Raw genomic sequence first — 22,184 nt, 5'->3', positions numbered from 1 at the left:
TCATGTGTTAAGATAATGAAGAGTCGATTCATTGCAAGGATGTTATGTCGGATACTGGGAAAAGAAACTTTCATATAAGGTGTTGTGTCACATAATAAATCTTATTGTAAGAGATGGACTGACAGAGATTGATCCAGCAGTAATCAAGATAAGGTTAGCAGTGAAGTACCTTAAAGGTTCACAAAGAAGAAAACAAAATTTCTTGGATACTGTCAGCGATTTAGTCAGTAAAGATGGGTGTTCGACAAGATGTTAAGACAAGATGGAATTCTACTTATCTTATGTTGCAAAGTTGTATTTCGTATGAAAAAGTCTTCACTCATTTGAGGTTGGTGGACCCTGACTATGCAGAGTCTCCTAATGGGGAAGAATGGGAGAAATCAAAGTGGTCACGAAGTTTCTCAAGGTCTTTTATGACCTCACGACTCTATTCTCTGGAAACAAGTATCCTACTTCTAATTTTTATTTTGATGGGGTTTGTCAGATTAAAGTATTATTAGATCAAGAGACAACTAATGACATTGAGTTCATCAGAAACATGGCGAAGAAAATGCAAGAAAAATTTGCCAAGTATTGGAAAAAATTGAGTCCAATATTGGCAATGGCAGTCGTTTTAGACCCTCGATTGAAGTTTGAATTTGTAGAGTTTACTTTAGAAAAGGTGTATCCTGTTGAGCGTGAAATGAAGAAGGAAGTTGATATTATTAGAAAAAGGATGGCGGCACTCTATAAAGAGTATCATACGGCGTCAACTTTAAGAGGTTCGACAACCAATGAAACTCAGAATTCGGGTACTGTAAATGGTGGGAATTCTGGACGCAATGGAAGTGCTTTTATGCAGGTGATATTTCTTTAAGTTTTAACTGCTTGAACATTTCTATAACTGTCCATATAGAACTGGTAGTTAATTGTTGAAGTTTTTTGATGCAGGAATTTGCCGCGGAAAAAAAAAATGGTGGTCAACAATCTGACAAGTCAGAACTAGAACAATATCTAAGTGAGTCATCAGGATCAATGTCAACTGATTTTGACATCTTGAAGTATTGGAGAAGCCAAGAACTACGATACCCTAATCATACAAGAATGGCAACCGATATTTTATCAATTCCTATTTCAACTGTTGCTTCGGAATCTGCATTTAGCCTTGGGGGAAGGGTACTTGACAGATATCGCAGCTCCTTATCACCTGAAAGTGCCGAGGCATTGATAACAACTCGTGATTGGATATATGGAATCGGTAAGACTATAAGAGGCTAAGTGTCTTGAGTAATATTTAAAATTAGTTGTAAGTCTATTTAACAATATATATGAGATTGATAATTACTTATTTTCAATTATATGTAGGAGATGCATCAACTGATGTTGAGGAAGTGAAAGATAATGATATTAGTGAGGATGTATTAGCATTTGAGCCAGCAAACAACAATGAGGCAGTAAGTTCTTATGCATCTAATTAGTATCTGTACTTCAGCGATATAAAGCGGGTAATTATGAAAATTCTATTTATTTACATTAACACATCCTTTTGTTTGATATACTTTTTGCTGGAAATTACAGATTCATACTGGAGCATCTTGAAGTGATACACTTCTAAACACAAAATTACAAAGATACATGGAAAAAGAACATTTTTTGGGCACTGATTTAGGAAATATTTTGGACTTCCATATGATATTATCACTGTCTCCTATTTTTTGTATAAATATGAAGGGAGACACTAACGATATATATTGTATATGTGACTGCATATGAGGGTTTAGGTTGTGATTCAAGATTTCAAAGGTAGTTCACTAGACGGTAGCTTCGGTTCAGTACTTCAGTTTGTCCACTTTTGTATATAAAAGGACAAACATAGATAATAGTTACTGTCACTTTGAGGATTCTTATATGAATCACAATCCTGGACCTATATCCTTAATTCCTTATTAATGAATATGATACCTTTTGTGCAGGAATTGGTTGTTATTATGGTCTCCTCTTCACTAGTGTAGTGATGAAGTGTTTTAGACTTTTAGTAGGTGATACCGTGGTAAACTGGTAGGCAGTAAAAGTGGAAGTTTGTATTTCTTTTTGGTTTTATATATGTATGTAACTATGTCTATATGTATTCCACTCCACAACTTTGGTTTGGTTCATTTCAATCATGTTTTAGTTGTATTGTGGAATCTGTAATCTGTTTTCAGTATTCATATTTTTAGCACAAAAATAATAAAGTCAAATTTACCAGCCAACCCGCAACCCGTCAGAGCCAACCCGTCTAGGATTGGGATTTTAGGCTTGTACATGAACAGTACTAGGACTAGGATTGACCCTAACCCGTCCGTGACTTGTCAAGGTAGGACCGGGTTGACCCTAGCTTGCCCGTTTGACGGCTCTAGAAAAAACTTACCATACTGTTCAGAGTATCCAATTTAAACTATTTTTTTTGTTTACGGTGGAGTGATATGGTTGTTTAAGGTGAAACGTCGCTTTATTCGCAAAATAAAAAGTTGGAACATCGCCAAGGAAACGAATAGCTATCGACTTGTGGCCGGTGGAAGAAGCTTTGGAAAATGATAATTTAGTGTTCATTTTATATAATTTTAGCTATGAGATGTAAATGATTAGCGTTGACAACATATGAATCAAATCCTAATCTGCTGATACTGATGTGGTTTAGTTCGAGTTCAAAGTACGAAAAGTACACCCTATGGGTCCCAAAACATGGCATAAAATGACGACATCAAATTGGAGCCGTGAACATCTTACGTAATACTACTATATTGCGTGGCACTATGGCTGTACAGAACTGGACGGCAAAAACGCGTGGATTAAAATGTCACTATGCCCTCTGAGGTGCGGTAGACCAAGATTTTAATATTGGTTTACCGGTTTTGGTTGCACAAAATAGATTGAAAAGACCAAAATCAACAATTTTTGGGTGAAATGGACAATTATGGACAAAAATGTAAAATAGGCACGATGTAACCAGTTTTATCGTGCCCATTTTCAAATATTTTTTTTTATTTTTAATTTACACAGGATGTATCCAGTTTCATCATTACTATTTTTTTTGGCTTTTCACCCAAACTATTTTTTACATATCCATTTGAATCTTGATTTAAAAATATTTGGACAAATGACCCATTTTACGGTTTGGTTGCTCTTGGTCCTGCCACTAAAATATCGCATAGGTCTAAATGTCGTGTTCTTGTAAGCCTAAATTACTAGCAAAAATAAGTAAGGTCTCATTCATGCTAGACCACTAATACATGTGGAGATTGAATCTAAATGCTCAACAACATCGCACAAGTCTAGCGGGGCACTATACCAAGTCTTTTATGTCGATCCAAGTAATCAAATTTATAGCTGTTGATGTGTAATAATGGAGTCATGCCACAGCCCAATGCTGAATATAGATAGAAGATAGGAACAAAAGCTATGGTCACGATAAATTGAATGAAGTCAATAATGATAATGGTCATCCATTATAATATTTATTTACCATGAATGCATTTATTTTCTACTTTTTAGGTGGTGTCTTTATACGGTTGTTGCATTTATTTACTGTGATCTACTCCATGGGAGAGTAATTGTTGTTGATTTGCTCTAGCTATATTTACTTATGTAATTCTACTTATCGGGGTATCCTTAATTGCGTCATTTTTGGTTATTTGTGTACGTCAGTATCACAATTAAAATTTTGCAGTGTACTAGACTGTTCTCGCATCAATCATGATGCATCACCCAGATAGCAGATTCCGGTTCAGAAGTTGCCCAACCACTTAAACAGACGGATTATTAACTGGAGACAAATTTAATACATGCAAGAAGATGTAAGTTAAGACGCAAACGTAAGCCTTGCAGAAAGATCAAAGCTAACTACCACCTCTGCCAATTTATGAAATACTGTTGAATCCACACTCACTCACTCAATCAGATCTCTAGGACCTAGGTCCGTAAAACAAGCTATGAGTTTTGGATAATATATTTGCATATAGTCTGAGCTATCATCTGCGTAGGTTTTTGACGAATAGCAAACGGAACCATACCTGTCAATCATGGAAATGAAATCCAAGCCATATCCAACAAAGTAAAACATATATACAGAGAATCATAGGGTATCTCTATAGAGACTATAGAGTTTAGGGAGAATGAATGAAAGTGAGAAAAATGTTTTGAAAAAAAAAGAAGAGAATCTGGTTTCTATGAATAAAGTAAAAGAGTGAAGACAAATAGAGTTCAAAACACTAACGCCAAATATTACTGTACTGCTACACGTTATAGAACAGTGAAATTCATCTGTGATCAAGAAATGGCAAAATGAGGCAGCTTTGATGCAGTTTCATATATCCCATCACTCTCAAAATGTCTCGTATGTAATAATAATTATTTTGTTTTCTTCTTTTTCTTTATCAGAAGTACCTTGCCTTATTTTGCATACAAAGTTGTGAGGATAACGATGAAACAAAAAATGGAAAACCGATATCGAAAGGTATAGACAGACTATGGCAGAGATAGCTAGAGTTTGAATGCATTTGTCTATATCATTGCATTATCTCTGTCTTCTTTTCCGTGACTAGCACTATACACAGCATGCAATACCTGCAAATATATTTCTCTGGAAAAGAAAAGAAAAGAAAAGAAATTTAAACTTGAAAGTTAATTTGTTTGCAGAGAAGGAGACCAATAAGAAAGTGACAAGTTATAAACAGTGCATCTCTCCCTCTCTCTCGTAATGTGCACGCTTATCTCTCTCGCATGATAGCGACAGGTTAAAGCTAGCTAGATTCATTTTCGCAACTCGCATTCATTCATTCAGTCATTCAAACTGACTCTGCTTCGGTACGTACTTTGGTGTTATGTCTTTAACAACTTTTTCTGGTGTAAGACATACTACTAGTACCGGTCCGGCATATGATTTCACTTATTTTTCATGTGGACTTTGTAGGGGACCTCACCCGACCCATACATGTGATTTAAATTACAGGGGAAGTGGTAAATAGAAATGTATGAGTGAGATATCGCACATGTTAGTAAGTATGCGAAGTGAAGACTATATAATTTAAACGAGGGAGATCGCACAAAGCAAGGTTGGGATGATGTAATGGATGATGTCAGCAAAGTCACGAGTAAAGTGTGAAGATCGGTGCGAGAACGAGTGATTGTACATGAGCGAGTGTATCGCATAAAGATTCTGAAAATAAAGGATCTCTTAGCTGTCATCCACTATGTAAGATCTTATATAAAGAGGAGAGGTTATTACTGGTGGAAGGATTCGGAGAGTAAGTGTTAGATAGGAAATCAGGAGAGAGAAAGTAAATCTAGGAGCAAGTAAGATTGTTGTAATACTTGTATCCATCTTGTAAACCGACTTAAGTCTTGATAAATCAATGGAGAGTTTAATGATGATTACCTAATATGGATCATAGCTATAGTGGAGTGTGGTTGTGAGGAAACTTGGAACTACATTTTTGGCGCTAGAAATAGGGATAGATAAATCATGTTAGTAAATCCATTGAATTTTGGAAAAAGTAAGATCTGAAAATTGTGGAGAAAACTTTTAATTCTTTGAAACTAAAGATGGTGAGAATCGGATCTACTATTGAGCAAGGAACAACGGATAGAAGGAGCAATAAAATCGCAGAGAGAATAAGAATTACAAATCTTGATCACCAAGAGGAAAGAATAGAAGAAACTCAAGAAAATGAACTCCAACATGAACCTCAGCCCGAACAAGAGCAGAACAATGATATTAATTATGATAGAATGAGTGTTCATACTTCGCAAACAAGTTCTACTGGAGAAGAAACCCAAAGGACTGGAATGCCAGAAAGAATTTATGGAAATGAAGAAGATATGACAATTGCAGAACTTAGAAAAAGATTGATTGCAGAACGGAGAAGAGATGACGAAGAGCGTGCGAATTTGATTCGTCAAAATGATGATCTGAGAGAAGAAAATCTTAGGTTACATGAACAGAGATCAAGAAGTGCTACAAGGTCAAGATCAAGGTCAAGCAGAAGTTCATCAAAACAAAGTCAATCTAACCGTGAAAATGATAGGCAAAGACATCGCATGGAAGTTATTGAAGAAAATTCGCAAGAACATAACAATTCACGGGATCAACAAGAGAGAAGATGTACAATTCAAGATCGAGGAAATAAACGATATGAACATCCACGTGAGCTTCTTCGTTGCACACATCATAATGTTGAAAGAGAGGAAGATGATCCAAGACAAGAGTAGATGATGTTACATGGAAGAGAAATGGTGAGGAATCAGTATGAGCGCGAAGAGGAGATTACACGTGCGAGAGATGAAAGAAATGGACAGAGAAGAAGAGAAGAAATTGAAGAGATAGAATTGGAGGAAGCGTTACGTCAAAACAATCATGACAATAGATTAAGACGACGCGAACGTTATCGCATGGATGATACAGAACAAAGAAGAGATGAAGAAGAGAGGCATGATAGAGTGCATAATGATATGAACATTGAGAGAGAAAATTGTAGGCGAAGAAGAGAAGAAGCTGAAGAATGCGAAATACAAGAGGCAGTACGTCAATGATCAGTGCATTATAATGCATATATCTAGATCATTTCGTTGTTGTTTATCACATATCTAGTGTTTTAATGTTCTATTTTATGTCAAAATCTTGTATATTGTGTATATGTCCGTTAGCGAGTAATTTTGTCGGAATAATCTCATTTTGTATTGTGTTATAGGGGTTGAGAAAATGATGAATAAGAGATCAGCGGGACGGTGAATGGAGCGTAAGAAAATTAATTTGGAGGCATTTGTTGGATCAAGGAATTGATAAAATGATGAGTTACAAGGGTGTTGCCACCTGTCGGTTCAATTAGAGATTGTTTTTGCAAAGTCGTATGGTTAAATGATAAATGAGGCAGTGGAGCATTCTTGGCAGTCACATGAAAAGAAGAAATGGAAATGTTATTTCATACAAATCTCCACAGTCTGAGATATAAAATCCAGAGTCCATACAGGTAACCAAGACCCAATCCCTATTCAGGTCTGAGCCTTCGGATTTGATACAGATGCTCATCATCCAAGGAATCTCCACACTGCGTATCAACGTTTGATACTCCCACCTCACACCCGAGTATCCTATATCCTTCCCCTAATCGAGCAGAACCAAATACTCCTCCCCATTTCGTTCTCATCTTCTCCACCCTCTGCAAAACATCAGTTCACAACCTTCCCATCTCCATCAATCACACCCGACCAACTCTGAAGCACATCCACCCTATCAACCACCCTATGCAATCAATCAACCTAACCTCCTAGTCTCTTTCTATCTCCATATTAGCTTCTCTCTTATCAAAATCAGTAACCTTAGAAGCTAGGATCGACAGAGATAAGGCTAGGGTTTCTTCACAGCTAAATCAAACATCAAATCAAGGAGATGTAAAGTTAATTCCAAAAGGGGTTCCTTAGAAAACGCATTTTGGGTGAGTGTTTATTCTCCAATTATCAAATAACATAGGAATTTAGTGGAATTGTGTATAAATAGGGATGCAAATTGTTTGTAAAACTCAAGCCCGGACTAGCCGGTGCAAGCAAGTAGTAGTATTTAGGTTTATTTTCCAGTTCTTATAATGTTCTAATTTTCTAACTAGGGATTAGAAGAAGCTCTTAATCTAATATCAGATAATTCTGGTTATGAATTTGTTCTTGTTGTGCTTAATTTCTTAAGGTTAGATTTAATCTTTGTACTACAACATATTACTTTCACCTTGTTTTTTATATGCAACCTGGGTAGTTGGAATAATTATATGTTGTTGTGATGCAACTCATCCTTAAATGAATCGATTTATCTTTTGATTAGTTGTGCTTTAATCATACAATTAATCCTTAGGATGAATACTTTAGTTGTGATTAATTATCCATCTTCAGATCACCTTGAATATGCGGTCGACTCGAATCTTCATCGTTGTTCGTTAAAAGGACCAGAGTAACTTCGATAACAGAATTATCTAATGTAGGTTAAGTGGCGGATTCGAATGCCTTAGTACCTCTCCTATAATTGTTTATCTCTGTGTTTGTTCTAATCTTGTTTGTTTAGTATAATCAATCTTAATCTTGTCGTATCGACACAAAACACCCCATGTTTGGTTATCTTTTAAAGTGAATCAGTTGTCGTAAGGCCATAGTTTCAACTCAACACCCACCTTGTCCCTGTGGATCGACGTGTGCTTGCCCGATGTTGCATATCGATACTGTGCACTTGCAGTTTAATATTGTAGGCATCTTCTAGTCCTATCAGTCAGAATAATCATGAGAATATACTGAGGCAAGCAAGATTAAAAAGACCAATGCGAGAAGATTTAGATCAAACCTTAAGTGAATAAATTTTGAGAGAAATTGCAGAATTAAGAGAAATAATGACTACACGAAGAAATGGTGGAAGGAGACAATTAGAAGAAGCAGTAGAAGAAGCTGTAAAAGCTCCTTTTACAAGACAAATCCAAAGGGCAACGATACCGTCCAAGTGCAGCTTACCAGTATTTACTAGTATATTTGATGCAAGTTCTTATGCAATACAACATGTGAAAGCCTACACTCGATCTCTATTGCAATGGGAAAATAATGATGCAGTCATGTGTAAATATTTTGCTGCGATCTTGGCCGGAGAAGCTTTGAAATGGTTTGAAGGGCTACCAGTAGAATCCATTGGGTCATTTCACCATTTACAGAAAGTCTTTTTAGGACAATACATCAGCAATAATATGTCAAGACCAGGGACTGTGACAGCATTCGGACTTCGCAGAAGAACAAATGAGACTTTGCGTCATCTAACAACACGCTGGAGAACCATGTGTAGCGAAATGGGAAGACGAGTAGATGAGCGACCCCTTATTCTTGCATTTATCAATGCTCTCTTTTCTATAGATTTATTGTATACACAAATCTTTCGGATAAAGGATACGATAACAATGTCAGAATTGCGCGTTCAAGAAGAGTACATAGCACTTGAAGAGAAACAAAGAGATGTGGAGTCGTACCCAGTTGCAATACCAGATGTGAAGGGTAGAAATGTAAGTTTACTTCCAAGATTGACAAATACTGTTGCGAGTACATCGCAAGGGAATCAAGGAAGGAATGTTGCAGAAATGGAACAAAAACTGGTAGCCATGGGTAGTGAAGATCAAGCAGAGTTTGAAAAGCAACATCAAAATCGCGGAGGTACTGATACGATTCAACCAGGAAGTTATGGAGGTCCACAAACACATTATAATAAAAAAATTTGGAAGAATAGTGTGAGAGCAGATAAATTTGCCAAAGTTGAATACCACAGTGGATAAGATATGGGAAGCTGCCATCCTAATGGAAGATATTCCAGAACCACATAATGCAAGAGACGAACCACCACCAGGGAGGAGGAGTAAAGAATTATGTGTATATCATAGATTTCACGGTCACACAACAACTAACTGCAGAAATGTAAGGAAAATCATATTAAGGATGATTGAACAGGGAAAGTTGAACCATTTTTTAGCACAACCAAAGAATTTTCCACCACCACCACCAAGGGGAAATGAGTATAAAGTGGATAATGGAAAGAATGCACATATAATTGAAGTAGGTGTGAAAGCGAAGAACTTGTAGTGTAATTTGATTATACATTCATTCAAGAATATAGAAGATTTCCATGATAATATCTTAAGTAGGGTGTATGCGAGAGATGTTGAAGGCAAAGAGATCCTAAATCTTGTGAAAGTATCACCATTAAAAGAGTGGAAAAAACAAGTTATCTCATTCAGCACGAAGAAACACCAGGCGGAGGAGAATCACATGAATGTCCATTGGTGGTAAGATTAGGAATTAATCCAAATCCGAAAGTAGAGGACGATGAAGAGGATGAAGCAAACACATGGGCTATGAATAAAATACTAATAGATACTGGGAGTTCTGTTGATATCCTTTTCTATCACACATACAAAACTACGGGCGGAAGAGATGATGAGTTAATTCCTTCAACATATAAAATTTATGGATTTAATGGAGCGGCGAACAAGCCAAAAGGAGAAGTGACAATGTGAATTCTCCTACAGAACCTATCAACGAACATTGTTTTCTGTGTAGTGGATGTCGAATCACCTTATAATGCTTTAATTGGTAGACCATGGTTGCACAATATACTGGGGGTGGCATCGATATTTCATCAATGCATAAAGTTCCCTTTGCCTAATGGCATTGGAATAATCAAAGGAGATACAATTTAAAGTAGGAACTCTGAAGAAATCGACATTGATAAGTGAGAAGAAAGAGAAAGTAAGCGAAGGAATTGGAAACAACGTATCGCAGAGAGTCAAAGAGCTGAGAAGTTAATGGTAGATGCAACATATAAAGTTGAGTAATGCACAAACTTTTGCAGAAATTAAAGCTGAGAAGTTAATTGTAAACAAATAAGCAGAATACTGAAGCAGAATCTTCTGCGAACAACAGTGCTAAGCGAATCATATATTGCTTCTATAGAAGAAGGAGGCATGCAGCAGAAGTTCTATTTTCAAGACAAAAACAAAGGATTCTAAGAATCTTGCATAGAGAACTAATATTCTGCAAAACATTTGCAAGCTTAAGGAGAGAAAAAGAGTAGTATGAGAAATGCACATGCTTTTCTTTATGCGATACAAAAACAATAAAAGATCTTTGTACTAGAGTTGTGAAAACTCAAATATTGGAAATATGGAATGAAAAATTCAAATTTCATATAGTGATATTACGTCAAAGAAAAAAGAAAGAGTTAAATCTTTAAATAAGACTTTAAAATAAGGCAACAGAAATGATATTTATTATCAGATAGACTAGGAATCTGAATATGGCGTGCAACCTAGTTCGCATACATGCAAGAGGCAAAAGAATATGTAAAAATAAGACCTACCGCACGTCATAGTCAGAGAAACCTAGAAAGCATGACTCAAGGGAAAGCAACACCGACCCTGGAACTTGAGTTGTGGAGATTTGGGGTGAGAAAAAATGAAAATGCCCATCCGGGAGAGATACCTTAAATTTTCAGTCTAAGATAATAATCTTAGATTGAGAGCCTAAGGTGAGAAAGTATCTCTCAAGGCGCCGAGGTACCCGGGTTGAGTCAAGAGTGCCCGGGGCGTCTGGAGCGTACCTTGCCACTCCTGACAAGTCCTGACTATGATGCACTTGGTCCGAAGATACCCCACCTAGGGTGCAGTCTTGCAACCATAAACCTCATCGGTAGTATATGCGAGACTGCGAAATCAACTGGTTGTTGAATTACCGGATGGGAAGAGCCATAACCTTAACCCGGTAGAGGTAAGCTTCCTTAAAGGGGAAATCAGAGGGGAAGATAAGGAAGACACCCTCCATTAGGGAGCTGAATTGTGTCAAAAGATGTAAATGTCATGAGACTTTTTACTCACGGGAGTATTAAGACTTGTCATATTTATGCGATAAAACCTGAAGAGGTAATAATACAAGAAAAGGGTAAGATGAGATCAATGGGTCGATACACTACAGTGTAAAGACTACCTGCGATCTCGTCGCTCAGAAATACGGCAACATAAGACCTTTACATAGGAAGACAAAATAAGACCTAAGAGAAAAAAATATTGAAGTTAATGCGATAATGTTCGCACAAGAAGAAGTTTATGATAAATGATATAAATCATACTTGGCCTATCAAGATGCGTCAATTAACAAGAGGCAAGAATGGGAATGCAAAGGAAATGTTAATTTCCCCATTTAATAGTCTTATATACATGCGAGAAATAATATTTTCAGCATCAACAAGATTTGCATTAAAAGGATGAAAGTTAATATCTTCAAGATATACAAAAAGAAAGAAGAATTTACAACAAAGGAATTTGTAACAAGAAAAAAATGAAGGATTAATCTTCATTTCCTTCATCTTCTCGCTCAGCATCAAAATCACTAACTTCTTCTTCAGAATATTCATCTTCTCCATCACTGATTATAATATCAGGAATAGGTACATTTTCAGGAATCTCTGGTAACTTATACTTCGAGACATTGATATTATTCTCTAGGCACACTCGTTTAACAACAGCTATACGAGCGCGATTAGCGTCATTGCTGTTGTTTGAAACCATACGGGTCCAGTTTTCCTTCAATTGCTGGTACCTGAAGTTGCGATTAGAAGATTCTTCTTCTTTAGCAGTTAAGCGAGTTTCTAAATCTCTAATTCTCTCAAGATAATCCTTCTCCTTCATTGTGAAATATGAGCAAGCAAGTTAAAACGACGTAAGATGTTATTCTTGAAGTATGAACAAGCGTTAAAGAACAACAAATGACCTTCATAATTGGAAACAATGTCTGCGACCAATGCGGAATGCTCAGTATAAAGGCTCACATTTACACCTAAATTATTCCTAGCATCATTCAGAACTCTAGCAGCCCAACTAAATTCAGCTTCACTCTCTATAAGCAGTTTAGATCGAATTGAATTTCTTTCTTCAATAATGTGTTCCTTTCGCTCAAAGCTGAATCACGTTCTTTCTTAACTTCAATAATGGATTCTTGGAACTTTTCTAGTGCTTTCGCACCATTAAGAGTGATGTCATATTTTTCAGTAATAAGTTTATTCTTCTTCGCTTCCAATACTCGAATTGTTTCTCTACTTTCATAAAGACGATGTTTAAAGCTATTGAATGAGGTTAATGCATTTCTATGGCTTTGCCTAAGGGTAGCGTATTTCAACATTAATTCTTCCAAGCTAAGGTTCTCAAATCCTTGAGCGGGATAATTATTTAGGGAAGAATTGAGATGCTCTAAGAGAATTTCAGCATCAGGGAGATTAGCTACTTCATCTGAAAGGTTATACAAGTCTACGGACATAATAAAATAAGAAGTGTGAATTATCGCATGAAAGAAGAATGATGAAGAAAATGATAATCACATACCAATAAGTTCATTATTTCTTTCTCGAGCCTTGCGAATCAATTCAGAATTAGTTGAGTTCTCATCTTTAAGTTTGGCATTCTCATTTTTCAGCTTGAGAAGCTTCCTTTCATAATCCACAGAAATTGCGTAAGACAAACGAGCTCCCTACGAGGGTGTAAAAGAAGCATTATAAGTAAAAGGAGGGGATACTAAGGAAAAGTTAAAAATAAAATTACGAATATTACCATAGCGTTAAGTGTAAATTGGAGATATGAGTTTATCGCAGAGGCAAATCCACTAAGAGATGGATCCTCCAAGTTAGGAGTGATACATACATTTGAGACTATTTTAAAGGCACGATCGAATCCTTCATGATCAATAGTAGTCAACATATCCCTACAAAAAAGTTTTGATAATTCTTTCGCATAAGAATCAATTGATGAATCTTCTTCAGGAGCGAGAATGTCATCATTAGTGGATTCCGAACTTGAGGAAGAATCATATCTTTTGCGCTTCTTAGAGAGATCATCCATGGACGAAGTCGTTTTGGATGAAGACTTAGACATGGTTTTCTTCAGAATGCTCTTACCCTTGCCCAAAGTCTTATCACCCAAAGATTTCACATACGCGAATAACCAAGATAAGAAACAGAGGCAACAATATTGTCAAAATTAAAAAGGATGTTTCTTACTTTCTTATTCTGCGAAGGTGATGCATCATGTGAAATTTTGGCCTTCTTAGCAGCCTGCAGAGAAAAATACAGGAAATAAGAAATTGAAAGAAAGGTTATGCGAAATTGAGAATACTTATGCGAAAATTACATACCACTTTCTTTGTCTCACTCTCGGACAATGCGAACTTCCAAGGTTGATAAGAAGAAAGATTATCGGGAAGCGGAAGATCAGAACCATCATCAGCTTTACCAGAAATGTAGGGACCTTCTAAAATAGTGGGAAAATTAAGCCAACTTGAATCATTAGATCTGCGAGAACTGTTATTGGATTTGTCATTCCAGTCAACGTCTCGCATGATTCTGTTATCTTCAGCAACGCCGTCTTTTCTTCTTAAGCGAACGGCCCATTTAGTTGAATTACTTTTCATAATCCCAACATAGTAATGATTGAAGAAATTATCAAGAGTATATTCAGTGGGATCAATAACTTTATCACAATACAATTTGTTTCGGACCTCATAAGGGTAAGAGGACTCTAATCCAGTTGTGCGACGAGAATATTCTAATGCTATTCTAATCGCATCACCACTCAGTTGAAATATTCCCCGTGCGAATCTCTCATCAGCAAGAATTTTATAGAAAAGAGGAATTTCAGGGTTATAAAGGGAATTGGAAGAATTTGAAGTTTCCATAATGAAACAATGACTCTCTTACTCCACTGTTCAGAGTTGATCAAATCAAAGTTAAGTTTGGAGGAATAATCAGTTGATGGAGGAAGAGAAAGTCTATAAGTTTTCGAATGAAGTTCGTCCTTTAATTTTGTAAATTATGTCTCCATCTTTTTACCAGCAGGAGCCATTAAAGAATGGGAATGGAGGTTGTTTGATAAAGAACAGTAGCAGAGAAGACGAAAAAGAGTAAAAGAAATAAAAAGAATGAAGAAGAATATAAAGGAAGATATATAGGGAAAGTATGTCCCATTTTTCAAAAGTTCTTCTCATTAATGCGAGAAAATGAATAGATAGAAACAAGCGGTTAAAAAGACGTGTCAAAAAATGAATGGTTAAAAAGACACGCGTAAACAAGGGAAGACGGAATTTCGAAAAATTGTCGGCAAAGCAAAATTTGAAAAGACAAGCATATGCAATAATATAGGGTGGGAGTTTCTCATATCGTTCACCCTGTAGAATAAGCGAAACGAGAAGAGGCAGAATGTAGGAGTGAGATATCGCATATGTTAGTAAGTATGCGAAGTGAAGACTATATAATTTAAACGAGGGAGATCGCACACAGCAAGGTTGAGATGACGTAATGGATGATGTCATCAAAGTCACGAGTAAAGTGTGAAGATCTGTGCGAAGTATGGTCTGTGCGAGAACGAGTTATTGTACATGAGCGAGTGTATCGCATAGAGATTCCAAAAATAAAGGATCTCTTAGCTGTCATCCACTATGTAAGATCTTATATAAAGAGGATAGGTTATTACTGGTGGAAGGGTTCGGAGAATAAGTGTTAGATATGAAATCCGGAGAGAGAAAGTAAATCTAGGAGCAAGTAAGATTGTTTTAATACTTGTATCCATCTTGTAAACCGACTTAAGTCTTGACAAATCAATGGAGAGTTTAATGATGATTATCTAATATAGATTATAGTTATAATTGAGTGTGGTTGTGAGGAAACTTGCAACTACAAGAACCATCCGGACACCAGCTTGTTTTAACCTAATTTACTTGTACGTTGGAAGAATCTAAGGACTTGAAGTGACTGCTAAATTGTTTTTTTTGAGTCTGTTTCTCATGTTACTACTCGAGAGGAGGAATGGAGCTGGCAAGTCCGTTTTGATGTCCCCGACTTGTCAACTGGCTCTCAATGTTTGTTTACCTAAAAAAAAAAAGAACATTATGTCGACGCCTTACTTCAAAAGCTAAATAATCTTTTTTTTGTTTCTACTTTCGTGAAGCCAGCAATGGTAGGTTGATCATGGCAGAGAGGCCCAAACCCAATACATAAAATTTGGCTCGATTCATTTTTTCCGCCTCTAATTCTCTGAAAGATCGTTGTCTTTCGTGTCATCTTCCTCTCAGCGTGTCTTTTATGTCGATATCATGTTAGCCTACAACTCATAATACTTAACATGGCATCCGCGTTTTATCTATATTTTATGCAAAATGAGGATGATGCTGAGCATATGTTGCTTTCTTTCGTTGCAAGGTAGTTGGGGAAATATGGACCACATACACACTCGTTGCAGAGAATTGACGAATTAGTTCTTGCTGAGGGAGGAAGAGAGGTGACCCTTCTAGGTTCTATAATGGTTTTACTACTACCTTTGGCGCTCTAATTCTCATATATATCACGCCTCTTCAAAAAGAAATAAAACTCGCGAAAACAACTGGTTGCTGAGTTGATGTAGCTTAGTATTATGTCGTTGGAGTAGGCTGAACAGCCATTTTCATGCAACTTCCTACTTTCAACATTGTCACACCAGAAGGAAACATAAATTCAACATTTTATATCATTAATATCACGGGGTTTTGAACTAACCCATTTTCCCAAACTTTAATTTTCATGTCTTTACAATTCAACCAAACACAATTAAAAAAAAAAAAATGAATCCAAAATAGATGTAATTCACATAACTTTAGACCTTAGACCCATATGACACTGGGTATCCTATGGCAATTCCACCAGGATATCGTTGTGGTGGTTCGACTACTCGAATCGAGAGATTAATAATACCGTTAGGCTCGCCAGCACGATCCCTCAGCCTATAACTTAAGAAATGTAAATAAAAAGGAGGGAAATAACTTCCCAAGAAATCAGAAATTGGAATCTTTGCTTCTCCCATCATTTTTGCACCAGAACTGGTTTTATACTGAGCCTCCACTCTGATAAATCGGACATTGTGGTATAATGGCAACTCTATCTTCTCATTCCATGAAGGGTAGCTACCACCCTCGGTATCGATACTCGTAGAACGATGATTGGTGGAATAATCTGTTTGTACAACTACAAGTGTATTTTTAACCCACCGGCTATTACGACGTAAATCCTCAGCTGAGACAACTGTTACTTCTAAAATCTTTTGTGCTTGCCTATCCATCTATCAAGTTTTGCTTATCAAATGAATTGGAATAGAATCGCTGGATACTAGCTATATATATGTGCAGCAAATAACTTTTACAGAAGCTAGTGGGCAATTTTAGTTGTTCTTTTTTGAAGGTTGCAGGAAAATGGAGGGAAATACATACGTTGGTTCTTTATTCAAACACACGTTAATTGAAATTTTGCTATTATTTTCAGGGACGGAGAATTCTAGACTTTACTTTTAAGTTATCTGTCAAGTTAGGTGTTAAGTTGACTCTGTACTAAAATATTGATATACAGGATTTCTCATAAGATGAGATAAACTGATTCCCTCAAGTCTCTGATTAACATAACATCTAAATAATACAAGCAGCAAACAATGGCGTATTAAATTATTCGACTGTAAAATCCCTAGTATTGCATTGGGTCGACTATCTTAATTTTTCAGCAAGGAACCCTGGCCAAATAAAGACAAATCTGTTGGACTCGGATAGAAGGTTACTCAATCCTGGCATGCTCTGATTCCCCGAGTCCCGAGCTAGGTACAAGGTCATAATTCTGTGATCAAATGAAGAGCTAGTATTTTCGACAACATATCTAATGAACCTAACAACCATCACAATCAGTTATCCTACCAGGCTAATGCACAAAATAAAACAAAGAAGCAAAACCATTGAGATGTTTCAAAGTCCAAAACAAGCAACAAGCACACAAAGGAAACAAAGACTTTGAAAAACAATGATGATGTTAGCTAATGACTTCATCACCCGTGACATCATTAAAATGTATCATCAAGAAAAGTAGGGGACAAGCTGTTCAAGCAGAACACCAAGCAGCTCCGGTATAACATTACAATATATATGTGCACATGGTTCTGCCATTTCAAGTTTACATACAACGAATCTAAGCAGAAAGATATAAAACATACCACACACATAAAGGAGGAAATCTTCACACATGATAAAAATGATCCATGGTGCCCATGGATAACATGCAAAACCGCAGGCTGACGGTGAAAGGATTTGGGGAGAAAAAGAACGAGGATGTTCTGTTCTACTCGCACTAACTAGGTGGAAATTTGAAAGACAGGTGTTTACAATAACTAATGAATACCTGAAGCATGTACTACAGGTGAGATTTCAGAAGTTTAGACACTCTATACTTGCTCTCTTCCATTGCTGCCAGTCTTTAAGATGTTATACTTACAGAGAGGACAGGTGGCATTTATAAATAACCACTTATCAATGCACGCACAGTGAAAATGGTGGCGACAAGGAAGCTCACGCAGCTCAGCTCCATCATCATAGGCAGAAAGACAGATGCAACATTCCTGCAAGAATCATCATCCACATCACAACGGAGGTAACCCTTCTTTTTTCTTGTTACTGTAACACTGTTTTATTTTGGCCAAGACTGAGGGATGGGTTTTACTAACTTTTAACTATATATAGAAAGTTGTCTGACTATCAAAATTCAAGGTCATACAAATATGATCAGTTCAACTTACTGCATTCTCCAAAGAGAGAATGTGCTCTACAGGTGCATCAGTGTTGCACTCAGTCATGATTCCTCCGAATGGCCCCTGTACCTCACCGCTCTGTTTCTCAAAATCACCAATTTTTCGGAATTTGAACTTTGGTAGTTGATCAATGTCATCCTTGGATGCACCTTCCTGCTTGCATTAGGGAGAGAATCAAAATTCGATGAAAGAACCTAAGGATGAGTATAGAAGATCATGCTAGTTCAGGCAAAAGAAAGAAGGAAAATATGACAGAGCCAAAAGCTTTTCAAACTCTGAGTAATATTTCAGAGAGGTCTCAGCTTAACACCAACACCACAAAGAGACCCAATTTTTACAGAGTTAGTGTCACATATTAAATCAATCGGATGGAAATTGTACCCTGTGGACGTTGCTCTTCGGGCGTAGTATCGCCAAGGTGAACAAAGAATGCAAAAAAAAAAAAAAAATGTAACTACCTTAAATGCTTCAGTATATGTAAATAGGCCTTCACCTGCAAATAGTTACTACATAACAAAAAATGCTGCTTCATGAAAAACTCACCTATTAGTCGAAAACACAAACAAGGGTACATTTAGGTATATGACAGTGGCGGAGCCAACCCATGGCAAGGGTCGACAACTGCCTACCCTTCCTGGATGGCTCCCAAGCCTAATTTTACCTATTCCATGCCTTTTTTTTCTCTACCCCAAGCCTAATTTTTTCCTTTTGCTTACCCTAAAACAATTTTGCCTCCCCATAGGAGATTTTCTGGCTCCGCCCCTGGGACATGTCATATGGACATCTCCATGTATTTGGCTTTTCATCTCTAACGTCAATAATTAAGAAACTAAAATACATATCTTCTAGTAACCATTTTTTATCGCCTCTATCATTTCTAGTAGATAACTGTATTTGATGTTTTCTTCAAAAGCCAAATATCCTGAGAAATTTACCAAAAAAAAATAAATATGACGAGCATGTCTAGAATTGATTTTTTCAGACTACTTGAATGCCTAACTGAGGTTTTCCAATTTCCTACCATCCTACTTGGATCAAGCTGCATAGGGATACTCTAGCTTCTTAACAATTGCCTTCAGCATGCATACCCAACATGACAATACGTCTGAATCTGATTGTAAACTGGTATCGCAAAGTGGAATATTCATGTTGATGGAAGCATTTATACAAGATGAAAGTAACATACAATATGACCAAAAAGCAGGGAAACCAAGAAGATACCTGATCTGCCACAGCGTATAAGATAGCAATTATACATGGAAGACAGCAGCAAACAGCAATACCAATAACACATGCCAGGGCAACACAGAATACCACAAAGAAAACATCAAACGCCAAAAATACAATACATAACCTGCAAAATGAAATAGTCCTAGTCAGAAACAAGACCAAACTAACATTCAATTTCAACTCAAATCAAAACAAATATATAACTCATTACGAACCAGTAAAGCTGAGGAGCATCAGTTGTCAATGTCTGGCCACCAGCAGATACCCAATAGAATCCAATAATCCACCATATGAATGAAAACATCGTATTAGCAGACTCCAAATGCTTAGCAGCACTGTCAACAATAAACCCAAAATTCATCAAAACAGCTATAAAACTCACCAAATTACATCCAAATAGCTCCAACTCAAAATCCTAGTTTCAGCCAATAATTTCAAACAGCTAAACTTTTCCCAATTCGCATTCAAACCATCATAAAACTTAAAGAACTCTTTAGCTAACTAGATATCAAAATTATATACCTGGAAGTAGAAGAACTGACACCCCCTTCTTGTTGCTGTTGCTGTTGTTCAACAAGATATTCATGAGAATCACTAGATCCCTCCTGAGAACTAGTACTCAAACTCCCACTACTCTGATTCCCACCAGTCCCAACAATCGGAGCCAACCGCTGCGGTGGATTTCTTCGTTTATACTCAACACAAACGAAAACCATATGAAGTATACACTGAAGAGCATAACCACAAATCCATAATCTCAATGGCAAAGCTGGTTTTTCATTTCTACCCAAAATCAAGAAAACAACAGCAATAATAACAAAAGCAAAATTCCATAATATGTCTAGAACAACAACAGGTCTTGAATATGCCCAATCACTTTGTCTTTCTTCTAATTGTTCTGCTGCTGTTTCTCTTACTAACATTGACGGTTCTCTCATCATTCTTCTACTACTTGCTCTTCGTAAAAACCTTGCTGCTCCGCGTAAACCCGATGAAGAACTTCGATTGATTCTGTTTCCATTGTTACTACCATCTTCTCCTCCACCTCGATTTGAATTGCCTAATAGTGGTTCTATGATATCCGCTGTTGGTGAATTTGATGTTCTTGTTGTTGTCTCCATTTCTTTAAATGTTTTTGATAGAAATGAAATGAAACCCTAATTTTTAATAACCCTAATTGTGATTTCTGAGAAATTGATACGGAAATTATCCCATTCGCAAAACCCTAGATTGAGAAACGATGAGCCCAAATTTGTGATGATCGATAAGAAAAAAAAAATCGGTTGGTCTTTTTGTGATTTTTTTTTCTGGTTTGACTTCACGTTAAGATATTGAGGCAGCGATATCGTGTAGCGCAGATGTTTTATGTAGTAGTCGCGTTTGATCATCCAATGGTTATTGTTGAGTTGAAAACTTATCATCTGGAGAAGGCTGGGTGGACTACAATTATTAAGCACCATCATATGTGATATGTCGTTTATAGGGCCCATTATGTTTATTGCGACCCATTTCTTGACAACAAATCTCAAAGATTGCGGTTTTTCTCTCTTCTGATCCAAGATGACCGTGATTTGTCTAAACATGCTTTAAAACACAGAAGCAGTATAAATCCGGATTAGAGATGTCTAATAGGACAATATCAAGTGGATTTACTTCAAAATAACACGATTTATAAAGGGGATATCAATCCTACTAAGTGCTGATACCATTTCATCGATCCAACGGTCAGGATCGGTGAAATCTTTTTGTCATATAAAAAACGGTATCAACACTTAGTAAAACTGGTATTCCTTTTATAAATTATAGAAAATAAGTTAATAAAATTGCATTCATATCGTGCCACCTTTGAAGATTACGACCTAACATGGAGTCGGAATAAAAAGAAGTACACATCAATATCAATGTTCCATGATTGAGTACGAACGTGCGTTGAATACATAACCTGATTTAGACCCCGCTAGTTAATTTTTATGCAAGTACGAGATTTTTTTTTTTTTTGAGTAGAAAAGTTAGGATTTCATTAATAAAAAGAGAAATAGGAGAGAGGAGCGCCTAAGCCAGTCGAGATGATGAGGGAAAATGCGAGCACCAAAAACTAGAAAAACAAACTAAAAGAGTGGCCATAGCCAACTCCTAAACCATGTAACAACAAGAGAGATCCTGTAACAAAACAGGCTAGTGCAGAAATACTCAATGAACAGAAATGTAAATCTACAGTTGCTTCTCTATTTTTAAATTAACGGAAAATGGGTCATTTGTCCAAATATTTTTAAAACATGGTTCAAATGGACGAGTAAAAATTAGTATGGGTGAAATGGACACTAACAAGGATGAAACTGGATTCATCCTAACATAAACTTAAAAAATAGTAAGGGTGAAACTGGATGCATCCTGACGTAAATTAAAAATAAGAAAAAGTATTTGAAAATGGGTAGGATGAAACTTTCTACATCCTGGCTATTTTTACGTTTTTGTCCATTTAAACAGTATCAAAATCTAAATGTCCTTTTCACCCAGGAATTGTTGATTTTGGTCTTTTTAACCAATTTTGTGTCAAATTAAATAAACGGTTTTCATTTGCAAAATGCTACAGCTAAATTAGTCGAGTCTTCCTTTAGGAAAAGTGGTGGGGACCACTAATACACATCGCATATACCAATGATAGAATGGTTAACCAAACCATATCTTCTTATGTTCATAGGATATGCTGAGATCAGTCTAGAGTTGTTCTTTTAATTTTCATTTGTAGCAATACTTCCTCGAGCAAAGAATGGAAATACAGAAAAATTGTAATAA

The 22,184-nt window shown here is 36.5% G+C and overlaps 4 protein-coding genes across 4 annotated transcripts; 2 read left to right on the top strand and 2 right to left on the bottom strand.

Annotated features, from left to right (window-relative positions):
- The first annotated feature begins 5,562 nt into the window (after positions 1–5,562).
- Positions 5,563–6,228, top strand: LOC113305207 (pre-mRNA-splicing factor 38B-like). Its single transcript, XM_026554291.1, has one exon. The coding sequence runs from the start codon at positions 5,563–5,565 to the stop codon at positions 6,226–6,228; it is 666 nt and encodes a 221-aa protein (XP_026410076.1).
- Positions 6,229–8,384: 2,156 nt separating this feature from the next.
- Positions 8,385–9,609, top strand: LOC113305205. Its single transcript, XM_026554290.1, has 3 exons — positions 8,385–8,747; positions 8,925–9,186; positions 9,299–9,609. Exons 1-3 carry the CDS (start codon positions 8,385–8,387, stop codon positions 9,607–9,609), a joined length of 936 nt encoding a protein of 311 aa, XP_026410075.1.
- A 6,477-nt stretch (positions 9,610–16,086) lies between these two features.
- On the bottom strand, positions 16,087–16,760 carry LOC113302807 (BON1-associated protein 1-like). The gene has a single exon (XM_026551765.1). The coding sequence runs from the start codon at positions 16,653–16,655 to the stop codon at positions 16,194–16,196; it is 462 nt and encodes a 153-aa protein (XP_026407550.1). The 5' UTR covers positions 16,656–16,760; the 3' UTR covers positions 16,087–16,193.
- A 665-nt stretch (positions 16,761–17,425) lies between these two features.
- LOC113304421 (E3 ubiquitin-protein ligase At1g12760-like) lies at positions 17,426–20,683 on the bottom strand. Its single transcript, XM_026553525.1, has 5 exons — positions 19,911–20,683; positions 19,604–19,723; positions 19,380–19,512; positions 18,147–18,311; positions 17,426–17,969 (listed from the first exon to the last, which is right to left on the bottom strand). The coding sequence occupies exons 1-5, from the start codon at positions 20,507–20,509 to the stop codon at positions 17,796–17,798; spliced, it is 1,191 nt and encodes a 396-aa protein (XP_026409310.1). The 5' UTR covers positions 20,510–20,683; the 3' UTR covers positions 17,426–17,795.
- Between the last annotated feature and the right edge of the window lie 1,501 nt (positions 20,684–22,184).

The sequence above is a fragment of the Papaver somniferum genome, chromosome 8 (genome assembly GCF_003573695.1).
Source record: "Papaver somniferum cultivar HN1 chromosome 8, ASM357369v1, whole genome shotgun sequence".
Classification (NCBI taxonomy): domain Eukaryota; kingdom Viridiplantae; phylum Streptophyta; class Magnoliopsida; order Ranunculales; family Papaveraceae; genus Papaver; species Papaver somniferum.
The sequence above is the reverse complement of the archived record's forward strand: the minus strand, read 5'-3'. Positions and strand labels throughout refer to the sequence as shown.

Coding starts and splice junctions, on each gene's coding strand:
- LOC113305207 (XM_026554291.1), top strand. CDS start 5,563: ATGGTGAGAATCGGATCTACTATTGAGCAAGGAACAACGGATAGAAGG.
- LOC113305205 (XM_026554290.1), top strand. CDS start 8,385: ATGACTACACGAAGAAATGGTGGAAGGAGACAATTAGAAGAAGCAGTA. Junction 8,748..8,924: donor ATATGTCAAGACCAGGGACT/GTGACAGCATTC, acceptor TTTCGGATAAAG/GATACGATAACAATGTCAGA. Junction 9,187..9,298: donor GCAACATCAAAATCGCGGAG/GTACTGATACGA, acceptor TGAATACCACAG/TGGATAAGATATGGGAAGCT.
- LOC113302807 (XM_026551765.1), bottom strand. CDS start 16,655: ATGGATAGGCAAGCACAAAAGATTTTAGAAGTAACAGTTGTCTCAGCT.
- LOC113304421 (XM_026553525.1), bottom strand. CDS start 20,509: ATGGAGACAACAACAAGAACATCAAATTCACCAACAGCGGATATCATA. Junction 19,513..19,603: donor GATGCTCCTCAGCTTTACTG/GTTCGTAATGAG, acceptor TTCATTTTGCAG/GTTATGTATTGTATTTTTGG. Junction 17,970..18,146: donor TTCTCTCTTTGGAGAATGCA/GTAAGTTGAACT, acceptor TGATTCTTGCAG/GAATGTTGCATCTGTCTTTC.